We start from the raw sequence: 22,351 nt of genomic DNA, 5'->3' as shown, positions 1-22,351 counted from the left end.
GACTTTTAAAAACCACTTTTATAAAACTCTATAAATAAATCACATTCTGCGTGCTTGAGTTAACATTAGCCTAAAAACCACCCTCCTTATAGCTCATGTCAGGCAAACAAGACAGGCTTGATAACTGGAGAGAGTGATTTATAAAGGCACCATATGGGAGCTTGTCTAAGAATCATAATTGATTAGTGAGCTGCAGAAATATTGCCGCGGCACAGAGGCTGAATCCCTCGGAGGTTCAGCTCCTTCGAGGGGCCTGACGTTCATTCCAACACAAATCCTGTAAAATCACCCTCCATCCACACTCCAGTGGCAGCCAGTTCCCTGAGGGGCTTCTCAGCCCTCACACAGGAGTGGTGCTGAACGTGGAAGGACGCTGAGAGCTCGAGGACACGACTCATCCAAGGATAGCAGAGGTGGGTGTGCGAGCGCAGCCGTCCATCTGCCAAGTCCTTTTATTTTCTTAGTGCTCCAGGAAGAACTTCTGGCCTGGGATCTGTCTAGACACTGCAGGCAGGTATCAGGCAGTGGTTATTCTCATGGCAATAGCTCCAGGTGCTGACAGACGGTCCCAGAAAAGCTGGGAGGGGAGGAAAATACCGTGGCTTCCCTCTTAATCAGGGATTTGGGGCTCGGGGAAAGACAACAGGATCCCTCAGCACCCCGAGTGCTTAGTATGTGTCAGATTTGTTCCCCGTGACACTGCAGCTTGCCCAGGGCTGCCCTGAGCTTCAGCATGAAGCTGGGGGTCCCTCAGTGCTGCCTCTGCATAAAAAGGGGCCTTACAGACTTGTGGCCTCTCTAGGCAAGAAGGGAGAAATAAAATACTCTATTTAGAGCGCGTGACAAAAATTCCTATTTCAGGCAGCAGGCAGCATCCAGTGCACATTAGACAAGAGTTGTTGAGTTAATTAGAAATGTATATTTGATACCCGGCCTGAGCAGGGCCCTGCACGCTGCTAAGGTTTAATAATTGATTTGTAATTTATTTGCCCATTAATTCTCCCTCTTTCAGAGCGGAGCCAGGAGCTCGTGCACACTCGTCCATCATCCTGGCCAGCAGCAGCACAGCTCCTTCTCCCACAGAGCTGTCGGGGGTGACAGACTGGAGCCTCGTGCAGCCTGTAATTAGTTACTTACTTCAGGAGCTTTTTATAGGGGGCTGCGTGTGCCTCTCGAGAAAGATTAACAAAGGGTTTATTTCCTGCGGGCTCGGGCCGCGTGTCAGCGAAGCCCAGGCTCCAGAAATTATTGATTCCCTCTCCATAAGGTTTGCATTTCCAAGGTAAGTGATTTGGCTGTTACAGGCAGCAGGTCCCAGGGCTCCATTCATCACGGCGCAGCAACGGGGCCGACCCAACCACTGGGAGCAGGTTCAGCTTTAAACAAGGGGCTGCAACATTTTCCCTCACTGTCACCGTGTATTATGACGGGGAGAAAGGGTTTCCAGGGTGCCCATTCCCAATTAATCAGGGAGAAAACATAATTGCAATCCCCGAGACCCCGCTCGTTTCTCCTGTCACGGGATCAGGGGTTCACATGTGTTCTCATTCCCTTTATTTGCCATATGTTTTCTGAACCTTCAGGGCTGCATCTGAGTCACAGTTTTCAAAGCAGATTAGAAGCCCCCCTTAGCTACCAGAGGAAAACAGAGTTTCTCAGGTGACTGGGAGATCCTGAGGTCCTGGAAACCAATGCCAGCCTGCGTGGACCAGTGGACACCGAGACATCCAGGAGCAGCAGGACAAACAGGCAAAATACCAGCAGGATGGAAAGAAGCCCGAGCAACAACAGCTGGCAAGCAGGAAAATATTTTGAATAGTCAAAAAGGGCGTTTTACAGAGGTGAAAATCACATTTTTAATGAAGAAACTGCAGCCCCACACTCTTGGTAGGAAGGAAAGCCTCGTGTCTACCCAGCGCTGAAGGAGTAAACATCTCCCTTCCCATCTCATCCACTTCCCACTGGCCTGGAAACCTCTGGCTGTGAGAACATGCTCTGATAGAGGCAATAAAATGGAAAAAGCGGGTTGGAACGGGGTAGGAAAGGCACCTCCCAACATGGGCATGGCAGAGACACGGCAAAGGCCCCCAGGAAGGCAGGAAGACCCAGAGACAGTTTTGGCAGGAGTGAGGCCACAGAAAAATCCCATCTTCATGTGTGAAATCTCACATAGAGCTGCTGCTATAAATAAGGTTGAGGGATTGATTGCCATAAATCATAACCCTGCTGACATCCCAGAGCTCTTGCAAGCAGCAGGGCTGCTCGTGGGGCTGGTTGTGCTCCCTTGGCAGAGGCAGGAGAGAGATTAGTCATTCGTTGTGTTTCCTGAAACCACCTCCTCCCTCCCCCACAGGACGATGGCTTGAAGGGAAGGATGGATTGAACCTCCTTGTGAAGGAGTCTATGACATCTCTTAATCATAGGGTTCCCCAGATTTGCAGAATCAAGCCCTTGTACTCCCAGGGCAAGCGTTGTTTTCAGCAAGGTTACTGCTTATTTTGAGCAGGAGAAAATGAGAACCCAAATCATCTTCCTTTGAGGTTGAAAACCTAATTTCTATTGTGTTTGCACGGAGCTGTGTGACAGCCCTGTGCTCTGCTCCAGACTAAAGGGCACATGTCTGCTCCTGCCATAGCTGGGTTCACTCTCAGCCACCACCTGGTCCAGCTACAGAACAAGAACCATAGAGCAGGATCACCCATGTCCTAATTTACACCCCCAGGAAGATGTGACAGCACTGCCCTGGACAAGGACCCTCAGCAAAACCCACCATCCCCAGTGACACCCCCAGACAAGCAGCAGCCCGGGGCCTGCTCCCCTCTTGCAACCCCTTTAAAACCTTTTCTACAAACACACTTTCCTTAAAGTTCAAAATGTTCTGGGCATAAATCCTCCTCCTCCTCCTCTCTTCCATGCTGCTGGAAGTTTGCTACCGGCTATATATTTTTAGATTTTAAAAATGTCACCCTCAACTGCTCTGAGCACACGTAAGTACTGTGAGAAACCAACCATCTAGACTTGCTGTCAATAACCCCGGCCTCAGATGGACTCCCTGCAGCCCTGGCACAGTAAATTACACCCTTTCCCCCCCCCCCCCTCCAAATGATGGCTGGCTGCTTATTATTGGCTTTCATCTTTATTGCCTCGTAAGGTGAAATGGTTGGAGTGACAACAGCAAATAACCAGCCACAAATTGTGTCTCCTGCCGGCCTTCCTCCCGCCTGTCAGCAGGCTGAGATGCTCAGAGAGCCTCCAGAACCCAGCAAGGAGGATGAAACAGGCTGTGCACACCCTAAATCCCACCAAGCCCTCCTCCTGCCTGCAGGGTCCAAGCAAGGATGCCCTGGGCAGGTGCCCCTGTTGCACCCTCTCACACCACTACAGATTTTCCTTCTCTGGGAGCATCCCACGTTGGACACCAGTGAATCCACAGCCAGCTGGATGTACAAATGGCTCTGCAAGTGGGGAATGTTTCATGTGGCTCATCCTTGGCTCGTTACCACAAATTGGGCCCCGAGAGCACCCCCACTCTCTCTGCTGTCACCAGAACAATCTGGTTTGTGGGACATGGGACTGTGTAAGGTCAGAGCTAAAAACTGGTTGAACTGAGCTGGTCTGGCTTTGAAACTCGTGGTGAGCTCTTCTGATGTGCTTGAAGGAATCTCCTGTCAGTGAGCCTCTTCCAAGGGGCAAGGGGCAGGAGAGGTGGGAATTTCCAGCAGAGAGAGATGGCACGGGCAGTTGGTCCCTAAAAAGAAACAAGATTTATCAGCACATGAAGACCAAACCCTTCCAGGCAGGGGTTAATCCGTGGGGTCTTCAGGGACCCACCTCCACCCTCCAGACAGCAGGAAATCGGGCACAGCACATTCTTTGCCATGAGGAGGGAAACAATTTTGGAGCAGGAACAGACAGGCCAGAGCAAGCTTTTCTCATCCAACCGGAGTCTGACGGGAGGATCCAGTTTCAGAGGATTAGGTAATGTCTTTGGATCGCCCAGGAACCCACGTCCTGGTGTGTGTGCTCAGGCAGGGAGCTGGGAGGGGAGGCAGATGTTGATGGCCATGGACACACAGGAGCAGCCCTCCCTCCAAACCTGACCTTGTCAGCCTCCCTGCTCGGCTGCAGTGCGTGGGCAGGGATGGAATAGGGATGGGGCAGGGATGGAACAGGGATGGGGCTGGGATGGAACAGGGATGGGGCAGGGAGGGAACAGGAATGGGGCAGGGAGGGAACAGGAATGGGGCAGGGATGATGGGCTCTGGCTGGTGGCTGATGGGGGGCAAGAGACCCAGGGCAGGAGGACAGAGCCATTCCTCTCTGCTTGTGCTGTGGCACATCATGGTCAGAGCCCATTTCACTGCCAGTTCCAGGGCTGAGGAAAGGCTTTTCCCTCATGCTGGTCTGGTGGGACAGTGCAGGGACAAAGGTTTCCTCTGTCTGTGGTGTGTGGTGTAACCCTCTCCCAGGCTCTTCCAGGACATTGGAAATCACTTTCCCTGCCCTTGAGATGAAGCCCTGCAGCTCCTCCAGCCCCTCCTGATGTCACAGTGTCCATAGGGCCCCACCATTTTCCTGTGATGGTGGCTGTGCCATACCCACCACAACCAGGATGAGTGGAAAGCAACCCCCTGAGCAGGCAGGAAGGGGCAGGGAGCCCCAGGAACAGACTCCAGCCTGCAAAATTCCCAAGCAGCAGGAGGATGGTGGAAGGCTGTGGAGGGTCGGAACACTCTCCCCACTCTTCTCCTGGCTTGCTGGCCAACCTTGAGCCAGGCAATTCCCCCTCCATCCCCTCACCTCCCTCCTGGCTCTCTCCAGCTCTCCAGTGAACTCACACAAGGCAGCTCCTACTTTGTGAAGGACCTGGCTGCTCTTATGACAAGGCAGGGTGCTTTTATGCTATCAATTAAAAGATCCAGACAAATGAACACTGAGAGCTGAGCCCTCAGGAATCACCGTGACTCAAACACAAGCTTTTTATAAGAAAATAAATTAAATGGCCTTGCTGCTTTACTCGTCAGGCTGTTCTACCTTTAACAGCATCCCAGCAAACACTTGTGTCTTCATTTAATGCTCTTCACCCTAATACCCACCATAAAAGAAATTCAGCAAAAAGCCTGGCTGATAACTTTAGCGAATTTCCATTTGACCCTCCCCTTGGGTTTTGGGTTGAGTGTTGAGTGAATGAGCTTTAAAAGCATCTTTTCATTTAGTCTTCCACAGCAGAGAATCACCGAGCCAAGAATCATACCTCACTTTGTCAGAAGAAAAACAAGATGTGGGCTTAGTGGAATTGAGTTGCGTTGGAGCACGGTATGGAAAATCTTGCCTGTGAAGCCAAACAAGGTTTTCACTGCCAGTGTTGTGAGGGAGAGAGATGCAAAATTTTTGTGGCCAGTATTTCTCGCCTGTGCCTTGGGATCTCAGGCTCTTTGGAAATGAAAAGATCCTCATTTTAGGCAATGCTTTGCTTTAAGCAGCTTGTTAACCCTTTGTCAGACCGCAAGGGAAGAGCAGAGCTGGTGCTGTGAGGGGGAAATGAGTTAAAATACTTCAAATACAGTGTTTGGGCTGTTGATCTGTGCAAGTTGCCTCAGCAGGAAATTTCAGTCAGGACAGAAATTTCAGGGTCAGGACAGAAATTTCGGAGTCAGGGCAAGGAGGAGGGAAGGAGATGGGGGTGACTGATAGCAAAGCATCTTTCAGGGTCAGAAAGCTGCTTAGAAGGACCTGATGTTGGGCACCATGGAGCATCAGAGCTTTGCTTCCTGATCTTTGAAGGCTTCCGGGATGATGTCAAATAAGAGTAATAGACCAACAAACCCCATTTTATAGTATAGATTGTTTCCTTCCAGTCCCGGGGCTGCTCCGAGCAGGGAAATGGGACCTGGACAGGGGCGTGGGTATCCCGGGAAGGGGAGTGGGCATCCCAGGAAGGGAAGAGGGATCCCTGGCAGGGGAAGGGCATCCCGGGCAGGGCTCGCTCCGGTCGGGAGATGGCAGCAGCACTTTGCTCTTTGCTCGGACGGGCCACGCCGGCCCTCGGGGGCTCCCCAAGGCGCTGGCCCCGCATCCCCCGGGGGTCAGCCCCGCTCCGCGGAGCCGCTCGCCCGACCCCGTCTGTAACCGCAGCCTCCCGCTCTGTTCATCCCCGCTCACCCACGCTCCCTCCCAGCAGACGAACCGCCCAGGACTTTCCAGAACGAAGTCCCACCTGGAAAAAGCTGGAGTGCAATTCCCACCCCGCCCTGGGGAGCCAAGGATGGAGAGGAAAGCACAGGGGCAAGGGAAAGGATCAGCTGGATCTTACAGAGTGTCCTCACTGCTCGAACCCCCAAATTCTATTTGAAACAGAGTATGACCCTGAAATCCAGGTCCTCCGAGCTCTCCCAGTGCTCCCAGCTGCTCCCATTTCCACCCACGCAGGGGTGAGGTGGCGAGGGTACCCTGGGACATGACTGGGGGTGGGTGTCGCTGCGGCTTGGTGATGCCATGGGGACACCCATGGGAATGTCGCTTGGAAAACGTGCCGCAGAAGGCCAAGGTGCCCTTTGCAGCCCCAGCGCGGGCGGGGGCTGCCCCGAGGGGGCACGGCGGGACCCCGACCCCGGCCCCGGGGCCAGCTGGGGTGAAAAGGCTACTTGAGAGAGGTCAGGAGGAGAAAACTAACCTGCTTTTCTTTGGCAATTATGAAGTGACAAATTACCAGTGAAAGAGCTCATCTGTCTGTATTTATTTGTAGAGTCCCTCCTCGCCGCAAAAGCGAGGCACGGAGAGGGCCGGGATCACAGCCCTTCTCTTAAGGGTTTCAAAACACTCCGCTGACACCTCACTCCATCTCTGTCAGCACGGGGGATGCACAGAAATTAAGTGGCCGGGCCGGTGCCACCAAGCAAAATGTATTTCCAAGAGTGAGCCCCCCGAGCGTGCCCTGCACCCCCCGACACAGCATCTTCCACTCTCCACCCCCTCAAGCACCCAGAGGACAAGGAATAGCATTTTGAAAGGGAAGCTGGAGTCTCTTCCTGATCCCACATCTCCGAGAGCTCAGGGTTTAAGGAAATCTGGTGTTAGGAGGCTCCTGATAAACCACAGGGCTCCGAGCCCCTTTGTGTGTGCTGGCCCTGAGCTCCTTGTCTCCGTGCTGCTCACAGGGCAAGGGTGAATCCTGCGCACACCCAGCCCGGAGACACAACAAAAGCCCAAAGCCATTGCATGTGTGAGATGCTTAATTGCATTACAATCATCTTCTCTTATCAAGGAATCAGGAGGAGAGTCAAAACAGGCACTTTGATCCCCGCAGAAGCTGGAAAAACAGCAACGACTTGGCCAAGGTGCAAACCTCCTCCTCCCTCGCCGGCAGCAGAGGAGGGGGAGCAGAGTCCTTCCCCAGGTTTGGGGGGCTGGGAATGACCCCCGCCTTTAGGGGGTGGGTGGCAGCAGAAAATGCAGCAGGAAAGACAGCAGCAACCAAACACAAGGAAAAAAAAAAAACAACTAAAAAAACCCCAACAGTGGCCAGCTTGGCTTTGCTTTTCTTTCTGTTATTAGCATCATTAAATATAGAAGCAAACCCGATTTTCAAAGCAAAATGTGGTTTTGGAGCGCCGCGGGCAGCAGTGACCCCGGGCAGCCCGCGGCGCATCCCGGCGAGCGCTGCCCCACAGACCCCAGCGCGCCCCACCCGGGGGATGGGGGGACAAAAACCCTCCGGAAGGGAGGTAAATATTTACTCTCCAAACACAAACCGCTGCCCGGAGGTTAACGAGACACACAACCACCCTCTGCAGCGGGAGCCGGCAGATGGGAGCGTGGCCGGGCGGGTGCTCCCGGGTCCCTGGGGGCTCCCAAAACGGGGCAGGGAGTGGGAATGGGCAGCTCTGGGGAGCAGTAGGTCGCTGCCAAGGAGGATAACCCCGCGCACCCCTTCCCCTGCCCTCCAAAAGCTTCCTCCCAGCGCTTCCCAAATGAAAAAATATCGCAGCCAAGCTGCAAACCCGGGGATCGTCACTAACCAAATTGAGACACTGATTTTCCGTCTCTATCTGACCGGCTCTGCAGCCGTCGGGGGAGGATTTATATGCGCTGTAAAACCCCGGAGCGAGTTCAATCTTGTTTGTACCTGGCAACAGATCCAGGTTAAGGGAAGGCCAGCGCTAACGGCTCCTGCTCTCCCACCCACTGCTCCCGGCACCGCTCCTGCTCCATGGGGTAACTCCAGCAGGGATGGCGGCTGGAAAACACCCGTCCGTACACACTCATCACCGGGCTGGGGGTGCTGCCCACTCTCCGCGCTCCTGGCTCTGCCCAAAGCTGAGCACCGCCCGTGCTGCCACGGCACAGGGATCGCCCTGATGTGCCCAGGGTGGCCTTGGTCACCTCAGTGCCACCCAGGCAGGGACAGGCTGGCACATCCCTCTGGGGGTCCGGCCGCGGGCATCCCAGCGGCCACAATGGCCACTTTGTCCCACTGGAAGGGGAGGAGAATGGGAACGTTGCAGGGGGCGAGCGGGTCCCCAGCAGGTTCAGCTCGAGATGTCAATGGGAAGCGAAAGTCACTCATGGAAAACATCTGAGGAAAAGGAAAAAACGTTCCTTGGCTGAGACTTGGGGTTCCCCCTGCGGTTCTGCCATGGGTGAACTTACTCCAGGCTGGATTTAGTCAGACTCGCAGTGAGAAGGAAGGATGGGGACCCCCCATGGGGACAATCCCCCACCTGAATGAATAGCTCAGGACACACCAGTGAAGAACAAAAGAGGACTTGGACTGGGTTATATTTTAAAATGCTCATATATTTTCTCTTTTTTTTTCTCCTTTTTTTCTTTTTCCTTTTTTTTTTCTCATTTTTTCCACAATTCTAATACAATTGTTCTCAAAATACTGGCGTTTCCAGCAGCAATTCTTTCTTTTTTTTTCCTTTTTTACCTTTTTTTTTTTAAAGTGAATAATAATATACGGTAGTGATTTCACAGTAAAACAGACCTGCGGGAACGCCGGATATACGTGACAAAAGACACCCCCAGACCAGCCCACGCCCTCCCTCCCCTCCCCCCTTGCCCCCCCCGCCCCCGAAAAAGATTTTGGAAGTGGGGGAAAAAAAAATAAAAAGTTCATTCAAAAAAATTATTTCAAAAGAGATTTCATATAAAGCCTTTAAAACACGGTCAGAAGTTTCTCCCTCTTCTCCAGATCCCTGTGGCTGAACATTACAGAGAGAAAGAGAGAAAGTGAGAAAAAATAGAGAGAGTTTATAACAATCTCTGTAGAAGAAACAAAACAATCCAGAAAGAAAATATCCAAGAATACGGTAAGGGATAAAATTACATTTGTACAAAAATAGATTTTAACTTTATTGATGCTTTAGATATTTTTTTCCTTATGTTTTCTCTTTTTTTTTTTGTCATTCTAAATTTTAATGTTATTTTTTATCTATGCATCCCATAGCCAAGGCATCCATCACTAAGTATTGGGAATTGCTAAAGCTATTTTTTTTACTCAAACCCACCTGCTTAAAAGAAAAAAAAAAAAGAAGGAAACAAAACAAAACAAAACAAAACAAAAAGGCATCTTAAAATAGATGCAGTTCCTTTGCCTCGAGGAATACAGATCCAGATTTGGCATTTGCCAATTTGGAAAGGGATTCGGATACAATGGGAGCAAAAAAAAAAAAAAAGAAAAGCAACAAAATAAAAAGCAAGGACAAAAAAACAGGAAAAAGAATCGACTTAAAACACAAAAAACCACGAAAAGTCTGTAATTGCTACAGTTATAATATCTGTATATGTGAGTGAGGGTATTTATACAGTGTATATATCTACAGTACATACATGTATACACACGCACATATAGCAACTTAAACCAGCTCCTGCACACTCCTCACTGATGGGGACAGCATCAGCTCTTGAGCCACATTCCTGCCAGCTCCAGCCTTTTTTAGGATCAGGAGCTGAGCCCAGGGTTCTCCTTCCTGGGGTGGAGAGGTCAGGGGGTCGGTGTGGGCGTCGTACACCCGCGGGTGCTGCGGAGATGAAGGTCCTTCGCCCCTCCCTCCACTCCCGGGGGCCCCCCCGGCCACAGAGCTCAGCATTCCAGCGCCGAGGAAACCTCAGCATCCTCATGGAGGGGCCTGGGATGTGCTGGATTCAGATTGGTTTGGGTTGGGGCTTGTGTTGGAACATGCACAGGCAGCGAGGGACATCCGGGGTGGCAGCGGGTGGCTGAAAAGCTGATGTTTGTGCTATCTTTAGAAAATTAAAGATTGTCCCACCAACAAAAAGGAATTTAAACCAAAAAAAAAAAAATAATTAGAAATAGATCACCCTAATCAAACCAGATTTTTGCAAGAGTACTAAGATCTGGTTAATCAAAGTCCTACCTCTCTAGTGGATAATGTGCCTTTTTTTTTCCTCTCCAAACAAGCACGTCCATACTCAGCGTTATCATGATGAGGACAACAACAACAGAAAAAGCCAAAAAGTGAAAAGAATACAAATGAAAGACTCAAACTCATGCAAAGCACGTTGCTTTAAGGCTGCTGTGGTGGATGTTATGGATGCACAAAAGCTTTTCCTTCCCTTGGGAAGGGCTGGGCTGGGAATGGAGAGGGTGGGGTGGGGTCTGGGGGTTCATCACCTGCATTCCAGGAACCCCAACTCCCCTTCACCTGCTGAAAACTGAAATCCCAGGACAAGGCTCAGCCTTTCCCCAACCCCCCTCCACCACGGGCATGGATTTTGAGGCTGTGAGCTGCTCCAGCAGGGAAACTGAGGCACAGGGATGCACATCCTGATGGGAAGTCTGGAACCTATGGAGCCTCCCCCTTGGCATCCAACTGCCTGAGGGGGATACCCCCTGCCCATGGCATTTTATCGGGGCAAATGCTAATGGGAATGGGATAGGATGGGATGAAAGAGGATGGGATGGATAGGGCGTGATGGGATGGGATGAGATTGGATGACGTGAGCTGGGATGAGATAGAATGAAATGGAACAGGATGGGATGGAACATGATGGATTAAATGGCGTGAGACGGGATAGGATGGGATGAGATGGGATGGGATGCATGAGATGGGATGGGGTGGGATGGAATGCAAGATGGGATGGAACGTGATAGAACGTGACAGAATGGAATGGGATGGGGCGAAATGGAACAGGATGGGATGAGACGGGATAGGATGGGATGGGAAGGGACAGGATGGAATGGGATGAGATGGGATAGGACAGGAGCTCCCACCGTGCAGCCCAGCACCTTGCAGCCACCACAGCTCAGCACCCAGCACCAAGCAGCCCCTTCCAAGCCATCCACCAGGAAAAAAAGTGGTTCCACCCAACAGAGAAGGACAGCGGGTTTATTCTAGTGCAACATCCACCAACTTTCCCAAAGCATCCTCATCCTCTCTGACAAGCAAGTTCCAGGCTCCTTTCTGCTGGAAGAGCCGGGCTGGGGGCTGCCCAGGGGCTGGGTGGGCTCCGGGCTGAGCTCCACTGGGAGCCGACACCTCCCTGCACCCCCCGAGGGCTGCGCCAGCCTCACGCTGGCAGGGAACAGCCTGCTCGTGTTTCCTGGCACCCTTTCCAGATTTCATCTCTCTTGCCTAGTTTTCTTGGCAAATTCTTGCAGGGTGAAGCTGTTTAATAATATTTTCGGCGGCATGCAGGCTGCTGGGGAAACGCAGCCAAAACACTTTCCCTGCCGCTGCGGATTTGCCACTTCGGGCCAGCCTGGGGGGGAAGTTCTGACCTGAAATCCTGAGTGTTTTTTTTAGCAGTGAGATGGCCTGCTGAGCTGCAGGGGACAGAGCTGGGGACTCCAGCTGCCAGGTGGCATGACAACAGGCGGGTGGCAACTGTGTGCCCTCAGAACCAGAGGTGTGAGGTGGTGGGTGCTGCTCCATCCCCCTCTGGGCATGAAGGAGGTGTTTTCAACCAGCCACAACCCATGGGGAGCAAGAAGAGGATCTTTGGGAGCAAATACTTTGCTGTTTTAAAGCACAAGAGGACATGGAAGCGGTGGGGAAGCCCTTGGCCACAGGCCAACCACAGGCACCTTGTTCTTGGCTCGCAGCACTTGTCCCACGGTGTGTTTGGGACAGTCCATCCTGCCAAGGGGAAAAAAAACCCTTCCCAACATCCCTCACCGCTTGCTCTGCTTTGTTTTTTCTCTAACTCAGGTTTTTGGTGGGGCACTGCAGACCCTTGATGAGGGTGAAGTGATCCCTGGCTGACCTCTTGCCACACACTCCCTGGGGAATCCCATCTTGTGGGGTGTGAGCACATTCCTGGGACCGTGTCCCTAATCCCCAAAAACTTGTCCATCTCCCTGCTGTCACACCAAGACTCAAGGAAAGGACTGTGCAAAAGCCAAGGTGCTCTTGGTGCTCTCAGTATCCCAGACAGGAGAGGGGAGGGTGGGTGCTGCCGTGTTCCCCCCCCAGCTGGGACCTCTCAGCCCCCACATCTGTGCCCGACGGGGGAGATTCAGGGGAGGGGGAGCCCTGTTCTTGCTTCACCACTAATTAACAGCTGCAATTAACCAGCCTGGCCAAGCACTCCCACTAATTGTTGCCTTGCAGTGTTTTGCACGGCTGAAACAACAGGAGCAGCCTCCTGGGTGAGCCGAAACCCCCGAGAGGGGTCATGCTGGGATGCTGGGGCAGTGCCAGGACGCCGGGGCCATGCTGGGATTCTGGGGCCATGCCGGGATGCTGTGCTGAGGGCAGGGGTCCCAGCAGGCCCCCATGAGCTGGGGTAGGGCGATGGGGAGTCCCTGGCAGCCTTAAAGCAAGTGCTCCAGCCGGCTCTTTCCGCGTGGGCAGCTCCACACCCAGCGCAGAGGCATCTCTGGGAAAAACAGCGATGCCCAGCTGCCCTCTGGGATGGCAGAGGGGGATTTTTCAGGTGCTCGCTCTGCACAGAGGGCGACCCAGCTCCCTGTGCCACCGGTTCCCGTGTTATTTAGGGGGGGATTCAGCTCAATCCCAAATCCTCTGCTGTGAACTGGAAGGAGAAGGCTCTGTGCAGCCACGGGTGACTCATTCACGGGGCACGGCCGGGCCGCCTCTCCCTCCGCAAAGTAACTACCGAGACTACTAATAATAGTTAGAAACCAAAAATAGAATTCTTTTTTTTTTTCTTTTTTTTTTTTGTTGGGTTTTTTTTTTTTTTTTTTGCTCTTCTCTTTTTCAAAAAAAACTCCATCCTCTGAAAATAGCCAGCTGCAATCCGGCGAGTTCAGCCACTCCCCTCAGCTTGTCCAAACCCCGCTGCCCCCGAAAGGGGCCGGGACCGTCCCCGTCCCCGCTCCTGCCCCGGGGCACCCACGGAGGGGGGGTGGGTGATGCCAAGCCCGGCTGGTGGCTCATCCCAAAACTCATGGCACGGCGGGGGGCCGGGCGGGGGGGGTGGGTGGCGAGCTCTCTCCGCTCCCACTTCTCTACATCTAGCGCAGGGGACCAGCGAGCAGGTCTGGAGATGCAGCAGTGACAGCAAACGGACAGGGGTGAAGGCGACGAGGAGGCGAGGACGGCGGGGGGTCCCCCCGGATCAGACGGTGCCTCCGGCGCTGGGGTGAGGAGGGAGGGACGGGCTGGGGCGGCGGCGGAGGAGGAAAGCGGAGGGAGGGGCCCCGCGGGAGCCCCCGGCCGGGCGAGGGACTGACCCAGCAGCAGTTTCTCTAAGTCATTTGATGGGGCGCTTCCAGCATTTCCATCAAGAAGGTGTCGATGGGCGTGTCTCCTATTAGCTTGAAGAAGAAGAGGTGCTCCAGGCATTTCAGGCCGATGGACCGGAGGGCTGGGAGGCGGAGCAGGAGCTTTGCAAACCTGGGGGACGGGAGACACGGCACGGTCAGACACCACCATCACCTCCAGCCCCGCTTCTGCCCGGTCCCCCCCCAAAGCTCAGAAGGGTTGGGAGTCAGACACAACCTCCTGCTGCCAAAGACAAGGGGCTACACCCAGAGCTGTGCAGAGAAATCATTAATTATGTCCCCAGCCTTGAAGATCAGGCAGCCACGGTGGATATCCACAACAAACAGTGCTGAGAGCTGAGCTGGGAGGGTGAAACAAGAAATGAAAGGTCGGCCCCAGACTGGGGTGCACCACTGGCTCGGTGCATGTGCATCAGCACCCAGTGAGCACCCTGAGGTGCTCGTGGGATCCCCACACCACAGCCACGGCGAGGAGGCACCACGGGGCCAGCCTTGGCACAGGCAGAGGTGCAAACAGCTTCAGCAGCTGGATCTTTGGTCAGGGAAAAGGGCAAGCAGCCAGGAAGGGGATGGAGGAGATGGTGAGTGGCGTTAGCTGGCACTTGGCTTGGAGATGTCCCTTTCCTGCAGGCACTGGGAACCTCCCAGGCAGCTCCACCAGCCCTCACTGGGGCTGCTGGCCATCCCCAGCTGCAGCTGAGCCCTGGGGCTGCTGGCACAGCAGAAACCTGGCTGATAGACGGGCTGCAGGCACCTCGGGGGTGAAGCCAATGGCAGGAGACAAGGGCTTTGACACAGAAGTTGGCAGGAGCCCTGCAAACCATCCAGGACACGGGGTGCTCCCCTTCTCCAGGCCCAGTATGGAGCCCCAGTGCAACAAAAGCCCTTTCTCCCCAGCCTGCCCTGCCCAGAGTAGATACTATCAGGTCACCCCTGTGATGCCAGCAAGAGCTGACAGGCAGAAGGACAGGCAGGAGGGCTGGATGGACAGGCAGGGAAGAGCCAGGGGGGCTGGGGAGAGCCGGCAGCACTGCAGGAGCCAGCTGGGATGGAGATGAGCCCGATGGATCCATACCAGGGAAAAGCTGCTGTTTGTTGGGCTCTGAGGGTGGCAAGAGACTACAGAGCCAGGAGAGAGCCACCAGCTCCTGCAGGGTGCTTTGGAGCACCCTGGGGTGTCCCCACTCTGCCTGTCCATGCCCTCGGGTGCAGGCAGCAACTGGATCTCACCTCCCAGTACCACCTCCTGGTACACAGCCCTTGAGTGAGTGATCCCCACACAGGAAAAATGGCCAGGAGTGTAGTTATTTGCTTTTCCTGCTACAAAAATCAGGGCTTGAACATAAGCAAAGACCCAGAGAGAAGGGGACCCTCCAGAAAACACACACACACACAGAGACATGCACAAACACACAGATATTACACATGCATGCACAATTCTCTCTCCCTACTTTCTTTTTTTTTTTTTTTTTTTTTTTTTTGCTGAGCTGGCGAGAACGGCGGGAGCAGAGCCAGGAAAAACAAATCAGTCCTACCATCCCATTCAGGAAGTTTCACTTTAAACCAAACCAGATGATGGCTCCAGCCCTCGGATATGTTTAACTGTGAGATAACCAGCCCGGAGCACAGCGTGCCAGGGCTGGGGCTGGGAGGGGAGAAAACAGCCCTGATTCCTGACTCCCTGCGGCTGCTGGGTGTCACGTAGGCACCCTGCAGGGGCTGCAGGGGGGGGAACATGGGTGGGTTTTTCCTAGGAATGCCTCTCTCTGCCCTGCTGCTGCAGAGGAGTTCCCTTTTGGTGTTTACATGGTGCTCCCAAAGCTCTTGCTGGCCAGGGACTCAGCTGAAGGAAGCCCTGCACTGGAAGGCACCAGGAGTGGTGGGAAGCCCAGTGATCCCACAGCGTGGAGCAGGGGAGGGGACCCGTCGTGGCTCGAGCAGGAGTTTGCTCAACCACAGGAAGAACTTGTTTCCAGCCTCAGATGGTGATCACATTGTGCCATGAGACCAGGAGGATGGAGAGAGTTCCTGAGAACTTCATTGAGCTCTTGTGCAACTCCTGACTCCCAGCCCGTGAGTTAACACTCCCAAGCCACCTGGGATTATCCCACCCCTGCCCTGCACCATAGGAGACATGGGGTGAGGTCAGCAGTGCCCAGTCACGGCTCTCAGGACATCCCTCAGCATGCAAAACCTTTAAGGTCACCAAGGAAAGGTGTGGGGATCACGCAAAGAGGTCCCCAGCCCGAGGTCAATCAAAGCCAGTGAGAGATTAAACTCCAGAGCTCCTGGTGCAGCTTCCAGACCTAAAACATTCCCTTACACATCACTGAGCATGGAGGCAGAGCCCTGGGGAACTGGTTTGGACTGGTGGCTCAGTGACTGTGCTCAGTCATGCACAGCAGCTTGGCGGTGGTTTGGGTGATGAAGAACAGGGCTGTCCCCGTGACAGTCCCCAGCCCAGCCCCAGCCCATCCTCTGTCCAGCAGCACGTGCAAGGGCACCACAACCTGTCTGTGGGTAGCAGGGAACAATCCAGGAGAGCTGCTGGCCATGACTCCCAAGGCAGCTCTCCCTGTTCCAGGTATGGCTGGCTGCTCACTGTGAGCACAGCTCTTCTGCTACACCACGACAGCCAAAGCGCAGGCTCTGGCTCTGCATTTGCTTCAGAAATGCAATTTAATAACGCTTTTTGGAAGAGGAGTCAGCTTGAGAGTTGGCCTGGGGTCCACACAAACCACCTGGGGGAGGAGAGGTAACCACCCCTGCTCCATGCACTGTGCTCATCCCTCACTTCCCCTCCTCACCACAACTCAAACACACCCATTGGCACCTTCACCCTCATTCTCCCTGCCACAAGCCAACCAAGAACACCCCAGAAGGCCCTTAACAACCCATCTTTCTTCATCTGCCAGCAGAGTGGTACCCAAAGGGGGGGGAAAAGGTCCAACATCACTTCTGAAGGCATGATCTGCCCACTGCATTCACTGCTGTGAGAGCTTCCTTCTTTTTATCCAGACACACAAGACCAGGAACGCAGGTGGGATGCAAATCCCAGTTGCTTGGGCTGTTTTTCCCCAATATCCACGCACCAGTAGCAGTTTCCAGTGCTTTGCTTGCTTTCTCAAGAAACTGTCAGTAACTTAACTGGCAGTTGCCAGCTTCAGGCTGTAACTGGGAAAATGCGCCCACTCAGCTCCGGAGCGGTCCAGGAAAGCATTCCTAATTCCCCCTCCCATTCCCAGCTGGATTGGGGGAGGAGGGGAGGGGAGAAAAGAGCATCAATTGAGGCTTTCACTTCCCAGCAATGATGCTCATCTGCCACCGAAAATTAACTCCATGTGAGTCTTATTTTCGCTGTGGTTTGCTCTCCGTGGTTTCCAAAAGGGAAATGATACCCCCTTCCCACATGTGCTCATCCCACTGCTGCGGCCACAGGAGCCAGGGCTCCTCAGGTCTGCCCACCTTGTCCTGGCTGTGATGGATTTACTGGTATGGGAATAAAGACCTCTCTGCACTGCACAGGGCGATTTTCTGAGGGTGTTCACAGGTAGAAATGAGGGGTTTATCTGCAGAGAATGTTCGCTCCCAGCAGAGCCGGGAACAGAGAGCCCCAAACGGAAGGGACCCGGCAGCTGTGTGCTGGTGAGACCCAGAGGACATCCCTCAGACCTGCCCCAGGATGCAGCACCCTTTGCAGGGGGTTTCCCTGGGGTGTGAGGCTGCAGGAGGACGGGGCACAGGGGACTCACCTCCCGGGCTGGTCGGGGTATTTGTGTTTGCAATAAGCCTCTAGCGACGCGTACACCTTCTCCCGCAACGCCTCCACTTCGGCCGGGTTCGACAGACCCTTCGAGTCTGAAAGGCAACAAAAAGACCATCAGCCAAAAAATCTCCAGGTTTTCCAGGCAGGCAAAGACCCCCCCATGCGCTCCCCAGCTCCCTCCATCCCGCCCAGCACCACCAGACCAGGGCAGAGCGTGGATGCAGGGTCTGAGCCCTGGGTGTTTGGGGCAGCACCAAACAACTCCTGGGGAGCATTTGAGCCCTCAAAGGTTTGCCTTGTGACTACAGATCTGGTTTATTCTGCTTCATACCCCCACCCGAACCATTTTGGCTCATTCCAGTGGTCCCTCATTTAAAGGGTTTCAGCCCCTCTCAAATCCTGGGCTTGTGGGATTTCTCCCTCCAGCACAAGCCCTGAGTTGGGGCTAAAGGAGAAGCCCCAGCTCTGGCAGGTCCCCAGTGACCCAGCAAGGATCTGTTTTTAGTAGGGTGAAAGGGACAGTCAAGAAATCGATATCCCCAAGCACATGTGCCACGGGAACCTCTCCAGATTCCCCTTCTTTTACCATATATGGCTAATCCCAAATTACAGACAATAAATTACTGGTGATTACAAGGAGGGTGGGGAATAAAAAAAAAAAAAAAAAAGCCAAGAAGAAAAACAAACCCAAGAAACAGCAATAAACCCTGCTGAAATGGCCTGGCCTGGGTTTGGTGGGAAAATCCAGGGAAGGAGCTGTGCTTGGGCACAAACTGTGCTCTGGAGAGGGCAGGGAAGGGAGGGGAGGGGTGGCTGTGGCTGTGGAGGTCTATCCTTGGCTTCCATCTGATTTTTTGCTCTGGAGTGACCTGCTCTAAAATATAGAGACACCCTCTGAGCAGAGCTGTGCAGGTATGTGCAGGCTGCCAGCTGGCTCCTGCTGCACAGGGATTTGCTCCCCAAAATGCTGGAGACAAGCCCTGGCACTGAACCTTCTTCTTCCCTTGGGCAGCTCGGGCCAGGGGGAAAAAGCGAGCAGCATGAACCTTCCTGGAGTCTGTGGAACCAAGCAAATGCTGACAGATGTTCAAGTTCTTGTGTATTTTATGAGCACGTTTCATGTCTTTCACCCTCTCCAGGTCTGTGAAGGGCTTTTCCAGAAACACGGGTAATAAAACCCCCTGGATGATGAGATCAGGAAACAGAGACAACAATGTCCGTGCTCTGGCACTGCTCTAATCTGTACTTTTCTCTTAAAGGATGTCTAGATTCAATTTTGCTTCAATTCAGGGATAATCCCCTCATGCACTAGAACTTTCTTCTCACAGAGTCACTCTAAAAGGGGGGCAAGCTGAGAGGATGAGGGGGAATGGCTGTAAACTGAAAGACAGCAGGCTTAGATTGGATATTAGGAAGAAATTTTTCCCTGTGAGGGTGGTGAGACACTGGAACAGGTTACCCAGAAAAGCTGTGGCTGCCCCTGGAAGTGTTTAAGGGCAGGTTGGACGGGGCTTGGAGCAACCTGGGATAGTGGAAGGTGTCCCTGCCCATGACAGGGGGTGTGAAAGGATGAACTTTAAAGTGCTCCCAACCCAAACCACTCTGTGATTCTGTGAAAGGGAGGAATGGAGAGCAGCACTGGCATGGATCCAGATCCACCTCTGACCTGCACAGCACATGCCTGTAAGGTGGCAGAGCCTGTGCAGCACTTAATTCAGCTTTCATCCTTGCCTCTCTTCCTTCTTGCCCTGCCCTTGGTAACGGGGTGCCCTCAGCTACTTGCAATGGAGATTTACAGGGAAGAAGAGGTGTCAAAAGGACAGAGCATCAGCCAAGAGGGCACAGGAGAGAAGACACAGTCATGTACCAGGGTTGAAGAGGACAATGGCTCGCAGGCAGCCCAGCTCTGTCTTGTCCATCAGCATGTCTCGCATTTTTGACACGAGTTCTGTCAATACTCTGCAAAGGACACAGAAATCAGAGGCGTCAGTGTTTAAGAGAAATGAGAGCACCCAGGTGTCAGAGCCAGAGTGAGATCCTCCGGCCACAGTTAACGAAGCCAGGGGATGGTGCTGAGGATGTGGCCTCATCTTCCTCCTCTATCAAAAACAGCTCATTAGGAACACCAATAGTTCCCGTGAGGTACAACAAAGGCCATAAAAACTGGCTTCATCCATTCACTGACAGGCTTTGGCACCTGAGAAAGCTGCCTAAAAATAAAAAATAATAATAAAAACCCACCCCAACAGGTACCTAAAAAGTAATTTCCTCTGCCGGTAATTTTTATTGCTCCCTTCGCTCCTACCGCAGGTGCCGGTCTTGAAATACTTTCCACTGATTGCCCAGTTTTTCATGTTAGATCCTGCAGGGAAGTCGTGATCTTGCACTTATGACCTCACAGGAACAAATGATGTCACCCAGGTCTGAAGAACAATTTCCTTGCAAGGCACGGCACCAAAGGTGATTTGCTTTCAACTAAGTCGCCTCAAGACGAGTGTCAGGCAGAGAAATCGGCATTTCAGCGGTGTCTGGAGCCACACTGTGGGTCAAACACCCTGGAAGTCTGGCTTTAAAACATTTTCCCAAAGCATGAGATTAAAGAGCCCTCGGGACACGCATGTGGAACCTGCTGAGTATTTTTGGTGCCTTTTCATTGTGAAAATAAAATCACGTCTTGGTCCAATTAAAGATGAAAAGAAACAATGGAGCGGCCTCCTCGTAACATTAGAAGGCATCTGGACCCCATGAAAGAGGCTTTGATTTGCACTGGGCAGCCCTCTCCCTGTTCTGGGCTGTTGGGTTTTGCAGGTTTAAGAGGAGGATTTAATGCTGTTGCCTGCAGCAGGGACCACAACACTTCCATGCACGCCATGGGATGGACACCCTCACCCTGGGCTCCTCCGAGGTTGCAACGTGGGGAACGGAGGCAGTTTGGTGCAGAGACAGAGATGGGGATGTCCAGGCAAGGTGTTTTGAGATGCAATCCATCCATCCAACCATCCATCCATCCATCCATCCATCCATCCATCCATCCTCCCTCCCTCTGCCCACCTGTCGAAGATGGCCCCAACGCCAGCGCTGTGTGCGCTGTTCCGGTGCACGTGGAGCCCGGTGGCTAAGAGGATCCCGTCTTTCACAGCTATGGAGCGGTGGGAGAAGGAGGCAATTAGGAGCTCATTCCACCCTGGGGAGGAGAGAACAACCAAGGCTGCGGGTTAGAGCCACCTCAGCGGGTCTGGGAATCAACATCACCTCCCCAGCGCTAAAAAGAGGAGGAACGTGCTGGAGGAACGTGGCTGGATGTGAGAAGGGAGAGGGGAGCCAGCCTCTTCTTGGATGTCAGGGAAGGAAAAAACCATTAAGAAGCAAATGCACTAAAAATATAAGGCTAATAAGGGAAGCAGTTTCCTCTATAAACCGTGCAGACACGGCAGCAAACAGCTCTGCCTGCTCCTCTCGCTGTGAACCTCTGTGTGGGTGTGGAGCCCTGTGCTCCCCTCTGCCCTCACCCGCTGCCTCCCAGCACTTCCACACCTATCAACGCTTTCTATCACTTAATTGGGCTCATTTTCAGGCCATAACAGGGCACGAAAGTTCATTCACCATCATTCAGCTCTGTAAAAGGGACCAGGAGAACTCTGTCTTGTGGGTTTGCTGCTTCTGCCATGTAAATACTGGGAGGGGTTGTGTCTGCTTTCTGCACTGGGGTGTCCCACATCCATGACTGCTCCACGAACTGCTTCCATAGCTGCTTGGAAATCAGCTTTTAGTCTTATTACCTACTGGACATGTTACTTTGGGATATAGGAAACACACCCTCTGAGCCCAGATCTAGTTACAGGGAAGGGAAGGGAGATGGGACCTCCCCACCTTCCCAATCCAACACCTCTTTAAATTCCTAAATACATCACAGGCTCAGTTCAAGAATGCCTGAAACAAAGCCACAACCAGAGGACATGCTGCAAAGTTTGAAGGGTGGAAATTTTGGTGACTTTCAACCACGGAGCAGCATTTTTGGGAAGAGAAGACGGTTCTTCTGCAACACCCGTCACGCGGCTGATTTACCCAGCCAGAACATGTCCTGGAGTTCAGAGCACAGGGCTGCCTGGCAGGGTCCAGAAACATCAGGATATTTGGCTTTGGTGTCTCTTTTTCCCAGTCTGGAAAAGCAACACAACAATCCTTCACCCCTCCTGCCACAGGAACACGTCGTGTCTCGCTGACTGGAATAAACACAAGGTCCATGTGTGCTGTATTTACCTACTGTTGGAGCCATGGGTTGTGCCATTAGAAATGTTGACAAGGAATAAAGTTCACTCTTTCCTAAGTGGCCACAGGATGTTTCCACCCCAATCACGGGAACGTTTATTTGGCTATTTACTGGGTGAGGCCTGGCACTTTCACAGGGATTGCAACACTGTGAAACCCAAGGAGAATGGAGGAGAAGATGTGGGACTGCACCAGGAGCCTGAAGAAACTGTGTTCCCTGGATGAAGAGGAACTCCCAGAGCCAGACCCACGGGAAGGTGCCAGGGGTGCCCCCCACCAGCCATCACACACAGACCCACGGCAGCTCCACATGCAGCTCCAACCAACAAAAATCAGAGCTGGCTCACAACATCCATTCCAAGCTGGGCTTATTCCAGGGAAGGAGCACTGAATTAATCAACATCCTTCGGCTGAATTATTCCCATGTAGAGCTGGGATGTTCCAGCTGAAATGGGGAAGCTGTTTCTACATGGTCCTTTCACCGGAACATCCCCAAAGAGCTCACAAAATAAGAGACAAGCAGGAAATATTAGGTGTAACCACAGGCAGAAAATTTGAGTTAAGAGACCAAACAAGTCTACTCCAAGATTTTTGCATTTGAGCCC

General features: G+C 53.0%; 1 protein-coding gene across 3 annotated transcripts in view; it reads right to left on the bottom strand.

Annotated features, from left to right (window-relative positions):
• Positions 1-8,906: 8,906 nt before the first annotated feature.
• The window catches only part of RXRA (retinoid X receptor alpha), a 106,094-nt gene continuing 92,649 nt past the window's right edge, over positions 8,907-22,351 (bottom strand). Inside the window, exons 6-10 of one of the 3 annotated variants that reach the window (XM_027687498.1) lie at positions 20,529-20,661; positions 19,345-19,436; positions 17,464-17,569; positions 13,655-13,823; positions 8,907-13,534 (exon numbers count right to left, since the gene is read on the bottom strand). In XM_027687498.1, the coding sequence (XP_027543299.1) occupies positions 13,676-13,823; positions 17,464-17,569; positions 19,345-19,436; positions 20,529-20,661 (479 nt within the window). In that variant the 3' untranslated portion in view covers positions 8,907-13,534; positions 13,655-13,675. Of the gene's footprint in view, positions 13,824-17,463; positions 17,570-19,344; positions 19,437-20,528; positions 20,662-22,351 lie in introns of all 3 variants that reach the window. The other 2 variants (XM_027687499.1, XM_027687500.1) reach the window with 2 other exon arrangements.

This window comes from Neopelma chrysocephalum, unplaced genomic scaffold, assembly GCF_003984885.1.
Source record: "Neopelma chrysocephalum unplaced genomic scaffold, ASM398488v2 Primary Assembly neopelma1_74, whole genome shotgun sequence".
Taxonomy (NCBI): domain Eukaryota; kingdom Metazoa; phylum Chordata; class Aves; order Passeriformes; family Pipridae; genus Neopelma; species Neopelma chrysocephalum.
This window is presented reverse-complemented; position numbering and strand designations above follow the sequence as displayed.